This window comes from Carcharhinus amblyrhynchos, chromosome 23 (assembly GCF_965287045.1).
Source record: "Carcharhinus amblyrhynchos chromosome 23, sCarAmb.v2.hapA, whole genome shotgun sequence".
In the NCBI taxonomy this organism is placed as follows: Eukaryota; Metazoa; Chordata; class Chondrichthyes; order Carcharhiniformes; family Carcharhinidae; genus Carcharhinus; species Carcharhinus amblyrhynchos.
In genome coordinates, this window is record NC_137346.1 from 3,563,355 (window position 1) to 3,577,591 (window position 14,237).

Below are 14,237 nucleotides of genomic sequence, written 5' to 3' on the forward strand. Positions count from 1 at the left end.
CGCATCTCAGGACACTAAGGGGCAATTTTAGCACGGCCAATCAACCTAACCTGCACATCTTTGGACTGTGGGAGGAAACCAGAGCACCCGGAGGAAACCCACACAGACACGAGGAGAATGTGCAAACTCCACACAGACAGTGACTCAAGCCGGGAATTGAACCCGGGTCCCTGGAGCAGTGAAGCAGCAGTGCTAACCACTGTGCTACCGTGCCGACCTGGCCTTTCACTCCAGGTGTGATTCTGGTGACACACTAATTTAATTTGATTTGATTTATTATTGTCACATATGTTTGTATACAGTGAAATGTATTGTTTCCTGCACACTGTACAGACAAAACATACCATTCATAGAGAAGGAAAGGAGAGTGTGCAGAATGTAGTGTTACAGTTATAGCTAGGGTGTAGAGAAAGATCAACTTAGTGCAAGGTAGGTCCATTTAAAAGTCTGACAGCAGCAGGGAAGAAGCTGTTCTTGAGTCGGTTGGTACGTGATCTCAGACTTTTGAATCTTTTTCCTGACGGAAGAAGGTGGAAGAGGGAATATCCGGGTTGTGTGGAGTCCTTAATTATGCTGGCTGCTTTGCTGAGGAAGCTTCATCAAAACCAACTTTACTTTAACAATACAGTTTGAATATAACAAATAAATTAGCTTAACTTTTAACAATTGAACTACTTAAACATGACAAGATACTGCTAGTTTACCTCCATTAGCTCCAATTTAAGCAATATTTCTCATAGCCTTAAACTCCTGTTTGAAATCATTTAGCAATCAACAATGACTGACGTGCTGGGTATGTGGGCTGCCAGTCCTCAAGCCTCCAGAGTAAAAGGGAGAGCTGTTTCTCGCAGCAGGTTCTAAACAGCAACATCCAGAGAGAGAGACAGAGGAAGACACCTCTTCCTTCTTGCAGACCCAAACAAAGACTACTTGCTTTTTCCTGTAAGCTGTGTTCTTACCCTTCACATGAATAGGCCTGTGTCAATCAACCTAATTAAATCCTACTCTGAAACCCCACAGGACAACCCAAAAAATAAACTGCATTAGCTCAGGATCAGTTATTCTCCTGGACTCTCCGCATGGAGCTGCCGGGTTCCTCGATAAATCAGCATTGTTTACACAGATTTGAATTTTAAAATATACTTGTCACAAGAAACATGATACACATATACACTGCTTAAAGGCAAAGTATCACCACACTACTCTCAATCATCAGTAAAATGATGGAAAGTGTTGTCAACAACACTATCAAACAGCACTTACTCAGCAACAACCTGCTCATTGATGCTTGTTTGGGTTTCGTCAGGGCCACTCAGTCCTGACCTCAGACGTGGACAAAAGAGCTGAATTCCAGAGGTGAGGTGAGAGTTACAGCCCTCAACAAAGAGGCAGCATTTGACTGAGTGTGGCATGAAGGAGCCCTAGAAAAACTGGAATCAATGGGTATCAGGAGAAAACCACAACTGATTGAAGTCATACCTGGCACAAAGGAAGATGATTGAGATGGTTGAAGATCAATCATCTCAGCTCGAGGACATCACTGCAGGAGTCCCTCAGGGTTGGTGTCCTAGACCCAACCATCTTCAGCTGCTTCACCAATGACCTTCCCTCCATCATAAAGTCAGAAGTGGGGATGTACACTGATGACTGCACAATGTTCAGCACCATTCACAACTCCTCAGATACTGAAGTAGCCCATGTTCAAATGCAGCAAGACCTGGACAATATCCAGCTTGGGCTGACAAGTGGCAAGTGACATTTGCATCACATAAATATCAAGTAATGACCATCTCCAACAAGAGATGATCTAATTATCGCCCCTTGACATTCAACATCATTACCATCACTGAATCTCTCCCACTATCAACATCCTGGGAGTTACCATTGACCAGAAACTGAACTGGACAAGCCATATAAATACTGTGGCTACAACAGCAGGTCAGAGGCTGGGATTCCTGCAGTGAGTAACTCACTGCCTGACTCCCCAGAGCTTGTCCACCATCTACAAGGCACAAATCAGGAGTGTGATGGAATACTCCCCACTTGCCTGCCTGGGTGCAGCTCCGAAAATATTCAAGAAGCTCATACACCTTCCAGGACCTGGAATCACTCACCATCCTGACTTGGAAATATATCTCTGTTTCTTCACCATTAAAATCTGGGAATTCTCTCTCTAACAGCACTGTGGATGTACCTATACCATATGGCCTGCACCAGTTCAAGAAGGCACTTCACCAACACCTTCTCAGGGGCAACAAGGGATGGGCAATAGATGCTGGCCTAGCCAGTGCTGCCCATGTCCAACAAATGAATAAAAAAAATCTTATTCTTCAATACTTAATGAAATACAAGCCAAATTGGTCAAAGTTATGATTGATATAATTAGTTAACCCTTTTAGTGCCAGTCCGGTTCTGCTGAATCCGCACTGTGTTCCCTCCCAGGCGAATCCTGAGGTGGGGAGATCGGAACTGAACACAGTGACTCCAGATGGGGTCTGATTAGATCTTTATATAAACTGGAATATCATTCCCCCCGCCCCGCCTTTGTATTCCAGCCTCATTCCGATAAAGAGCAATATCGCAGTCACTGACTGAATTCCTGTCCAGTACGGATTCTCCACTTGGATCCCAAATTCAGAGAATCCCATGGGGACTGCACTGACAACAATCCCACCCAGGCCCGATACCCATGATCACACATATTTACCCTCCTAATTCTCCTGACATTAAGGGACAATTTAGCATGGCCAATGTACCTAATCAGCACATCTTTGGATTGTGGGAGGAAACTGGAGCACCCAGATGAACAGACATGGGGAGAACGTGCAAACTCCACACAGTGACCCAAGGCCGGAATTGAACCTGGATCCCTGGCGCTGTGAGGCAGCAGGGCTCACCACCGTGCCACCCTCTCTCTCTGCTCATTCACACTGTTCAGTTTCTCATCACTTTGACAATACTCTGCTCTATCTGGCCTTAGCACAAAGCCAATGAGAACACAGATTCCCCGCAGAACAATTTCTTCAGAAATGGGGAGTGGAAATCTGCAATTCTCCCCAATCAGGCCAGATTTTCAATACTGAGGTGGGAAGCGCCCTCAGCACTGACCCTCTGACAGTGCGGCACTCCCTCAGGACTGACCCTCTGACAGTGCGGCACTCCCTCAGTATTGACCCTCTGACAGTGCGGCACTCCCTCAGCACTGACCCTCTGACAGTGCGGCACTCCCTCAGTACTGACCCTCTGACAGTGCGGCACTCCCTCAGTACTGACCCTCTGTCAGTGTGGCACTCCCTCAGTACTGACCCTCTGACAGTGCAACACTCCCTCAGTACTGACCCTCTGACAGTGCGGCACTCCCTCAGTACTGACCCTCTGACAGTGCGGCACTCCCTCAGCACTGACCCTCTGACAGTGCAACACTCCCTCAGTACTGACCCTCTGACAGTGCGGCACTCCCTCAGGACTGACCCTCTCACAGTGTGGCACTCCCTCAGTACTGACCCTCTGACAGTGCAGCACTCCCTCAGCACTGACCCTCTGACAGTGCAACACTCCCTCAGTACTGACCCTCTGACAGTGCGGCACTCCCTCAGTACTGACCCTCTGACAGTGCGGCACTCCCTCAGCACTGACCCTCTGACAGTGCAACACTCCCTCAGTACTGACCCTCTGACAGTGCGGCACTCCCTCAGTACTGACCCTCTGACAGTGCGGCACTCCCTCAGCACTGACCCTCTGACAGTGCAACACTCCCTCAGTACTGACCCCCTGACAGTGCAGCACTCCCTCAGTCCTGACCCCCTGACAGTGCGGCACTCCCTCAGTACTGACCCTCTGACAGTGTGGCACTCCCTCAGCACTGACCCTCTGACAGTGCGGCACTCCCTCAGCACTGACCCTCTGACAGTGCGGCACTCCCTCAGTACCCACCCTCTGACAGTGTAGCACTCCTTCAGTACTGACCCTCTGACAGTGCAGCCCTCCCTCAGTACCCACCCTCTGACAGTGTAGCACTCCTTCAGTACTGACCCTCTGACAGTGCGGCACTCCTTCAGCACTGACCCTCTGACAGTGCGGCACTCCCTCAGTACTGACCCTCTGACAGTGCGGCACTCCCTCAGCACTGACCCTCTGACAGTGCGGCACTCCCTCAGGACTGACCCTCTGACAGTGCGGCACTCCCTCAGCACTGACCCTCTGACAGTGCGGCACTCCCTCAGGACTGACCCTCTGACAGTGCGGCACTCCCTCAGCACTGACCCTCTGACAGTGCGGCACTCCCTCAGCACTGACCCTCTGACAGTGCGGCACTCCCTCAGCACTGACCCTCTGACAGTGCGGCACTCCCTCAGCACTGACCCTCTGACAGTGTGGCACTCCCTCAGTACTGACCCTCTGACAGTGCGGCACTCCCTCAGCACTGACCCTCTGACAGTGCGGCACTCCCTCAGCACTGACCCTCTGACAGTGCGGCACTCCCTCAGCACTGACCCTCTGACAGTGCGGCGCTCCCTCAGCACTGACCCTCTGACAGTGCGGCACTCCCTAAGTACTGCATCGGGCATATCAGCCTGAATTATATGTTGAAGTGTCTGGAGTGAAATTTGAACCCATTTAACTCTTTTAACAGGGGCACAAGGTGGCACAGTGGTTAGCACTGCTGCCTCACAGCACCAGGGACCCGGATTCAATTCCGTCCTCGGGTCACAGTCTGTGTGGAGTTTGCACGTCCTCTCTTGTCTGTGTGGATTTCCTCCAGGTGTTCCGGTTTCCTCCCAAAGTTCAAAGATTGTAGGTTATTTTGATTGGCCATGCTAAATTGCCCCTTATTGTCAGGGGGATTAACAGGGTAAATATGTGGGGTTACAGGGCTAGGGCCTGGGTGACAATGTGGTCAATGCAGGCTCAATGGGCCGAATGGCCTCCTTCTGCACAGTAGGGATTCTGTGATTCCATGAACTCAGAATTGAGAAAGTGCCCAAGTCAGGCTGACGCACACAGTTGTGCAAGTCATTCGGAAATTCGTCAATACTTAATGAAATACAAGCCTAATTGGTCAAAGTTATAATTGATATAATTAGTTAACCCTTTTAATGCCAGTCCAGTTCTGCTGAATCCGCACTGTGTTCCCTCCCAGGCCAATCCTGAGGTGGGGAGCTCGGAACTGAACACAGTGACTCCAGATGGGGTCTGATTCAATCTTTATATAAACTGGAACATCATCTCCCATCCCCGCCTTTATATTCCAGCCCCATTCCAATAAAGAGCAGGGAAACAATGTGAAGATGGGCTGATACAATCGGGGAAACAGGTTAGTTATTACAGCACGCTCCATATGGGTATAACCTTTGAGTGAAGTTGTGCTCACAATGTGAAAGGAAGCACTCACTGGTTCATTTGCCCCTTCAGTACCAGGTTAGGACCAGTGCCAGTCAGAGTTGCAGTCCCGCCAATACTGGCTGCATAGCAGACACACAGAGTCAGACCTTTATACATCTTCATCTCATGGGCATCATGATCTTCTTCTGTTATTGAGGCAAGACTCAGATTATCGATTTTGGTTTCAGGTGGAAGTGTGTCACCTACAGGATGTGGAGAATAAAGAACATCAGTACCACCATCCCAATCCCAATGGGACACACGCATGATTTGGGCAGATGAATCAATAGAACACGGAGTGTGAGAGACACTCTCACAGTCAGGGATGCATTAGAAATAGGAGCAGGAGGCCATTCAGTGCCTCGAGCCTACTCTGCCCTTCAGTAAGTTCACGGCTATTCTAATTGTGGCCTTTCCTGCCTGTAGCCCATAACCTATGTGTCATTCTGTTATATTACAAATAGAGTTAGGAACTATATTCTTATGCACACATTTACCCTGGTTGCCATATCACTCAGTCATACCCTACAATCAGGGGCCAAGCAACAATATACCAGTCCACAGCACATGATGTGATTGAGAAACATTGGATGAAGCTCCCACAACTAAGTCCAAAAGTGTGATTTTTTTCAAACTTCTGGGAACCATGAAACATCAGACTTTGGATTCATTTTAGATCAAAATCTAATTTAACCATGAATATATTCAATGAGCCAGCCTCCACTGCTCTCTGGAATGGAGGATTCCAAAGTTTAACATCCCTCTCACAGAAGAAATTCCACCTTATCTCTGTCTTCACTGGGTGACTCCTTATCTTAGAACTATGCGCCTTGTTCTAGATACCCCCACAAGAGGAAACATCCTCTCAGCATCTACCCTGTCAAATCCCCTCAGAATATTATCTTTCAACAAGACCAGCTCTCATTCTGCAAAACCGTGGAGATTAGACCCAATCTGCTTAACTTCTCATAAGACAAACTCCTTCACCTCAGGAATTATCCCAGGAACCTTATCTGAACTGTTTCCAATGCAAGTATCTCCCTCCTCGAATAAGGAGGCCACATTTGTGTCAACCAGTGTCCTGTATAGTTGTAGCCATGATGTGGAGATGCCGGTGTTGGACTTGGGTAAGCACAGTAAGAAGTCTCACAGCACCAGGTTAAAGACCAACCGGTTTATTTGCCACAGGGGCAATTTTTTCACACAGAGGTTGTTGAGTGTCTGGAACAAGCTGCCAGAGGTAGTAGTAGAGGCAGGTACAATTTTGTCTTTTAAAAAGCATTTAGACAGTTACATGGGTACAATGTATAGAGGGATATGGGCCAAATGCGGGCAATTAGGATTAGCTTAAAAGTTTGAAAAAAAAGGACGGCATGGACAAGTTGGGCCCAGAGGCCTGTTTCCATGCTGTAAACCTCTTTGACTCTATGATTCCAGCCCTTTACAACAAAGGCTAACATTCTATTTTGTCTTTCTGATTACTTGCTGTAACCTGTATGTTAATTTTTGTGATTCATGTACAAGGATACCCAGCTCCCTCCGAACTGCAGCTTTCTGCTGTCGCCATTTAAATAATCATCAGTTTTTCTCATGTGTGACTGATGAACTCAGCCAGTGGCCAGTGCTCACTCTGACAATGAAATGGAAGTGCAAGGTGAAATTGGGAAGACAATGGGGGTTCAAGAATACTTAGCTTAATGAGACTGTTATACAGCACGCTTTCCCCATTCAGCCTGGCTGTCCTGAGGGTAGCTGATTATTGCGATACATGTACAGAATGATTGGGGTAGATAGTGAAATGATGGACGTTCAGTTGGACAACTGGAGAACTAGCCCAGGGCAACTGTCAAACATGGAACTCCTGTCACAATCAGCAACACCATAACAGATTTAGAACCACATCTTTCTGGCCCAGTAACATTCTGGTCACCAGCCAACTGGGGCTGCTTAGACTCTGAGTTCAAATAGTCTCCACTTTCCACCTGTGTCGGTGTGGTCAGGGGAGTGGGAATAAAGTGAGAAACCTTACTAAAGACACCTTATTGAGAGAGTGAATGTGTTAGAGACCTGACAATTCTAAATCCGAAGCAGAGCCTTGGCCCTCCAGAATTAAGGCATTGGCAGAAAGCCTTGCTGCCTCTAGTTCCATCATTTTTGCCTTCTCTTCAGAGCAGCTGAGCTGGTCTAGCACGGCTTTCACGATGGGGACCATCATAGCAGTGGTGGCGGTGTTACTGATCCACATGGAGAGGAACGCTGTCACTCCCATGAACCCCAACATTAATCTGCAAGGACAGAAAACAAGCGTGATGATATGGTTCTGCTTCGGGATATTGAAAAATATCTAAGAGTTAGTGTTTTGTTACAGGAGTTGATTTGCCTGTACAAATGTACAGCTCAAATGCTCAGAATGCAGAATAATAAGTGATTTTAGTCAGGACTGTGTTACTTCATATAGTTGATGGACCTTTTGTTTATTTAGGTTCTCCTTGGATTTTAAACTAGGTATTCAGAGTCCTGTAAGTTTTGATTAGGTTGATTGACAGGGATAGAGTTGTGTTATCAATGGGAGGAGCTAAGCTTACAGAAAAGATCAGTTTCATTTTCATTTTAAAAGTCAAGTATTTGCTGCCTGGACCTGTGAGAAGTGGCAGGTACCTTTCTGTCTCTCTCTTTCTCCAAAGGTTTCCTGAAAGCTCCAGAACAGTTAATCTAAGTCACAAGCAAATATACCTCTGTTTTGCTTACTAATTCTAAAGAAGGGTTTAAGTCAATTAGGGAAGTTTTGCTCAATTGGAGTGTTAAGCTAATTCATTCGTTATAGTTAAACTATATTGGTAAATAAAGCTTGTTTTGACAAAAGCTGCCTGGTTTGTCAGTAAATTACACCTGGAGTGAAACATCTTATCCTCACATTGATGCCAAAATAGAACAATGGGGTGGCACAGTGGTTAGTACTGCTGCCTCACAGCGCCTGGGACACGGGTTCAATTCTCAGTTTGGGTCACGGTCTTTGTGGAGTCTGCATGTTCTCCCTGTGTCTGCATGGGTTTCCTCCAGGTGCCCCAGTTTCCTCCCACAGTCTGAAAGATGTGCTGGTTAGGTGCATTGACCCGATCAGATGCTATAGCATGGCGACTAGGGGATTTTCACAGTAACTTCATTGTAGTGTTAATGTAAGTCTTGTGACTAATAAATAAACTTTAAACTTTTAATTGCTGAGGTGTAGTTAAACCTTGGATTACTGATCTGGCACCTTAACAAAACTTGGCGGCTCTTCTGGGACTAAAGGCTATACAATGGGTGTTTAGGACCTGGTGTTTATTTTTCAGGTGTTGCATTCAGTTAGTGTAACATAGCTCTTTCAGGCTGGTACAGTAGTTAGTACTGCCTCACAGCGGCAGGGACCCAGGTTCGATTCCTGACTCAGGTGACTGACTATGCAGAGGCTGTACATTCTCCCCATGTCTGCGTGGGTTTCCTCCCACAGTCTGAAAGACGTGCTGGTTAGGTGCATTGGCCGTGCTAAATTCTCCCTCGGTGTAACCCGAACAGGTGCTGGAGTGTGGCGAATGGGGGATTTTCACAGTAACTTCATTGCAGTGTTAATGTAAGCCTACTTGTGACACCAATAAAGGAATTTTAAATTTCAAAGATTTCCTAGGTGTGGAAGAGGTCAACTGGAGTGGTTTCTATGGGGTGGTTAAAACAAAGCTTTTGAATTTGGCAGATCAGCTGAGGTTGACTGACCGTACCTGAGGGGGTGAGGAAGTTTTGATAATTTCAGTGATAGCTGATCATTTAAATTGTGTAATGACTTTAATCAGGCAGTTGAGGCAGGCCTGTTAGAATATGAACTCCCTAATTAAGGACCAAATTGATGGGCCAATCGGGGAGCTCCCTTGCTTTGTATTTAACCAGGTGTGTCAGTTCCTCTGGAACTCCTAGTGTAGACTGCTAACTCTGTATGCTGCTGTCAGACATGTAAATAAGGGGATTTTGGTGAAGAGATTTCTGCCTCCAAGGACTTGTTACACGGTGACACAGTCTGAGTCACTGGAATGGGCTAGAATTCAATTACAAGTGAATCTGCTTGAATTAGAAACAATGGCACGGGAAAGGGAAGAACAACAGGAAAGAGAGAGAGAGAGAGAATTAGAACTTCAGGAACAGTGAAGAATTTGGTAGAAGTGCAAAAGAGTAAACTACATGAATAGCAGCAAAAATATCAGATGATTTTGGATGGGTTTGTGAATCAAGATTTGGTTTTCAACAGCATGTGAGATATAGAAACCGAGGAAAGGAGAAATCCTCAGGTGGGAAAGGCAAAGGCGATCTCGGAGACAGTAAAGATAGTTTGCCTCAGGTTAAAAAGAGAACACATGAGGGGAGGGAATAAATAAAAAGCCTATTTTTATTCATTATGAAAGGTTGGGTAGACAAAGTCACAGTGTTGGTGGCTTAAGAAAAGCCCTGGGAAGATAGATGTGATAAAACTGTATTAGCCAGTGGGGTTTATTAAAGTGGCAAAGGAAACTATACTTGAAGTTAAAGAGGTGCAAAAGAATGCACAGCCTGGTCAGGGCTTGGTTGATAAACAAGTGCCAGATCTCTTTAAAAAGTTTACTCGTCTGTGCAAGGATTAGTAGATAAAGAGGTTACAATTTTGAGGGCTACAGGATCAGGTCAATCTTTAAGTTTAGGTTTTTTATGTTTTAAATTTATTTATTAGTGTCACAGGTAGGCTTACATTAATACTGCAGTGAAGTTACTGTGAAAATCCCATGGTCGCTACATTCAATGCTTGTTTGGGTACACTGAGGAAAATTTAGCGCGGCCAATGCACCTAACCAGCACAACTTTCAGACTGCGGGAAGAAACCAGAGCACCCAGAGGAAACCCACACAGGCAGGGCAGAACATGCAGACCCCATAAAGATGGTGACTCAAGCCGGGAATCGAACCCAGGTCCCTGGCATTGTGAGGCAGCGATGCTAACCACTGTGCCGTCATGCCAAGGTGAGGAGATATATAGATTAGATAGAGTATTGCCAGAAAAGGCAGTAATAGGTGGAATTCAGGGTGAAAAAAGTTGTGTTTTATGATGTAAGGTGAGTTTGGAGAGCCCAGTAAAAGTGGTGAAGTGTTGGTAGGAGTAATGGAGAAATAATCTTTTTCAGGGATACAGTTTGTCCTGGGTAACAACACAGCTGAATCACAGAAGGGAGTACTGAATACTGTGGTTGAAAAGCCAGTGGAAAATCATACTGAGGTGTGCATATCCTGAGATGTTTCTTGAAAGTGGGCTAACGAGATTACAAAGCCACAGGTTGAGAAAAGAGAAGAAATCAAAGCATAAAGATAAGGTGACTGAGATGCAGTTATCAAAAACAATCTTTAATCAGATGGTTAATAAAGAACAAGAGCAGGTGGAATACGAAGTGAATAGCTTTTCTTCAGGAAAGATGGCAGAATCACAACAAAAAGATAGAGATAAAATGGTTGTATCAGACAGCATACATGGAGGAAGAATCTGAGTGTATACTGGAATGTTATTACATTTAAAATGATGTTTTAATGCAGAAATGGAGACCTTTGCATATTCAGGTGGATATAAAATGGACAGAAGTTCAACAAATTATATTACCAGTGGGTACCAGAAAGGAGGTGTTATGGGTAGCACATGAGGTTCCGGTAAGAGGTCACTTAGATGTAAGGAAAACTCAAGTACAAATACAAAAACACTTTTATTGATCTGGACTGTCTAAAGATAAAATTTTATTTAGTAAAATTTTGCTACACATGTCAGGTAATAGGGAAACCAGCACCTATAACACCCATTCCAGCATTCGAGGGACCCCTCCCTAAAATGAAAAGTGGGAATTAGTATTTGTTGACCATAATGGATCTGTCTACTAGATTTTCAGAGGCCATTCCATACTATTACCGCTAAAAGTACTGTAGAGGAATTAATTAATTTTTTCACCAGAAAATTAATTACTACCCACAGAAATACAATCAGACCAGGGATCCAATTTTATGTATACTTAGGAGTGTAGCAATTTAAATCAACTGTGTGTCAACCAGAATTGCAGGAGCTTTAGAACGGTGGCATCAAACCTGAAAGACCATGTGTGGGCTTATAGTCAGGATTATCCAGAGGACTGGGATAAAGGAATTCCATTTGTATACTTTGCAATTAGGGATGCACCTAATGAGTCAACTGAATCCAGTCCATTTGAATTAATTTTTGGCCATGAGGTAAAAGGATCAATAAACAGATCGAGGAGAAATAGGTCAATAAACACTCTGAGACGATATTGTTGGACTATGTGTCAACCATTAGACAGAGTTTAACTAGGGCTGGTGAGTTAGCTAGACAGCATTTAAAAATGTGATTTAAGAAAAGCAGATATGAAATCAAGAAGTCATGGCTTTGCTAATGGGGATATTACTGCCAGTGGTCAGTGAATATTTAAAAGCAAGGTTTTAAAAATCAAAAGAAAGTTGAGTGAAATGAATTAGAACAAAGAAAATTACGGCACAGGAACAAACCCCTTGGCCCTCTAAGCCTACACCGACCATGCTGCCCGACTGAACTATAACCTCATACTCTTCCACGGAACACATCCCTCTATTCCCTTCCTATGGGTGTATTTGTCAAGACGCTTATCAACCAACCCTTTAAAAGTCACTATCTATTTGATAAAAGCACCAGATAGAAGGAAAACTCCTACTGTGCATCATGTTAATATGCTCAAACAGCTATTTTGATAGGGAAGGAAAACATAAGTGGGATGTGTTCATTGTTACAACTCAGAGCGTAGAAACAAATCTAGATGATTCTGCATTTGACATTCCTCAAATTAGATTGGACAATGAGGAAGAGATCAGAAATTGGGATAAATTATTGAGTTATCTTTTGGAGGAAAGTCAAAATGGCCTGAAACAGTTACCCACAGAGCTACATGTGGGTACAAACTGGGAAGTACTAAAGTAACTGTGCATGATGTGGATGTAGAAAATGCTGTTCCAATTAAACAACATTTGTATCAACTTGATCCACTCAAGTTGGCACAAGGTCAGGAGTAGAAGTTGGTGTTTGCTCAGTCTGAGATGCAGCAGCTGAAAGTTTCTGACTGGGTTGAGAGGACATTGGAGAGGGAGGATCCACTTGTTGTGGTCCACATCGGGACAAACAACAGAGACAAGACTAGGAAAGAGGACCTGTTTGGACATTATCAGGCACCAGGAACTAAATGAAAGGACCTGTTCTCTGGATTACTACCCAAGCCACGTGTGTAGGGATGAGAAAATTAGGGAAGTAAACACGTGGCTCAAGATGTGGTGCGGGAAAGAAGGGTTCCATTTCATGGGGCATTGGTATCAATATTGGAACAGGAGGGATCTGTACCATTGGGACAGTCTCCACCTGAACCAATCTGGGACCAGTGTTCTGGTGGAAAGGTTAAATAGGGTGGTCACAAGGACGTTAAACTAGTGAGTGGAGGAGAAGGGAAGGATAAAACTACAAGAGGTATAATGGCTAATGGGAAACAAAGCAACAGGTTAGCATGTGGGGGTGGGGGTGGGAGGAGTGGAGGGGGGCAGGGGCAGGGTTCAACTTTGTGGAAAATTATGAAAAAAAGTTAAGAGATTGTTAAAGTCTCTGGAACAAACCATAGGACAGAGTGTTTGGAAAGCGTCTGGAAACTAACTTCAGGCACAACAGATAAGAGAATGAGAAAGGGGATGGTTAATGCAGGACGGAGGGTGTTGTAAATCAGTTTGTAGTGCAGATTGAAATTGGTGGGTATGATGTTGTGGGTGTCACAGAGATGTGACTGTAAGGGGATCAGGGCTGGGAGCTAAATATCCAAGGATAGACATCCTACTGAAAAGGCAGGCAGGGGACAGAGGGGGTGGGGCTGCCTTGTCAGTAAGAAATGAAATTAAAATCGATAGGAAGAAACTACGTTGGGTCAAAAGATCAAAAACGACATTGTGTAAAATCTGTGTGGGTAGAGTTCAGGAACTGCAAAGCTAAAAAGACTGAGTTACATACAGGCGTCTGAGCAGTGGATGTGGTGCACAAGATACACCAGGAGACAAAAGAGGCGTGTAAGAAAGTCAAAGTTACAGTGGGGAATTTTAATATGCAGGTGGACTGGGAAAATCAGATTGGTGCTGGATCCCAAGAAAAGGGCGGCACAGTAGCACAGTGGTTAGCACTGCTGCTTCACAACTCCAGGGACCTGGGTTCGATTCCCAGCTTGGGTCACTGTCTGTGTGGAGTCTGCATATTCTCCTCGTGTCTGCGTGGGTTTCCTCCAGGTGCTCCAGTTTCCTCCCACAGTCCAAAGAGATGCGGGTTAGGTTGATTGGCCATGCTAAAAAAAATTGCCCCTTAGAGTCGTGAGATGTGTAGGTTAGAAGGATTAGTGGGTAAATATGTAGTGATATGGGGGTAGGGCCTGGATGGGATTGGGGTCGGTGCAGACTTGAAGGGACGAATGGCCTCCTTCTACACAGTAGGGTTTCTATGATTCTGAAAGGAATTTGGCAGTGACCATAATATGAAAGAATTCACCCTGCAGTTTGAGAGGGAGAAGCTGGAATCAGAGGTAGGGATGTTACAGTTGAGTAAAGGCAACAAGAGACACGAGGGAGAAGCTGGCCAGAATTGATCGGGAGAGGAGTTTAGCAGGAAAGATGGTGGAACAGCAGGAGTTTCTGGGAATAATTCAGGAGACAGGGCAAAATTTAATCACATGAAAGGAGAAGCATACGAAGGGCAGGACAAGGCAACCATGGGAAGTCAAGAACAGCATAAAAGAAAAAGAAAAAGCAGACAAT

General features: G+C 45.2%; 1 protein-coding gene across 1 annotated transcript in view; it reads right to left on the reverse strand.

The window, feature by feature from the left end:
- The window catches only part of LOC145357595 (Na(+)/citrate cotransporter-like), a 77,932-nt gene that overhangs the window by 39,884 nt on the left and 23,811 nt on the right, over window positions 1–14,237 (reverse strand). Inside the window, exons 4-5 of the mRNA XM_080211073.1 lie at window positions 7,450–7,667; window positions 5,393–5,585 (exon numbers count right to left, since the gene is read on the reverse strand). Of these exons, the coding sequence (XP_080067199.1) occupies window positions 5,393–5,585; window positions 7,450–7,667 (411 nt within the window). The remainder of the gene's footprint in view (window positions 1–5,392; window positions 5,586–7,449; window positions 7,668–14,237) is intronic.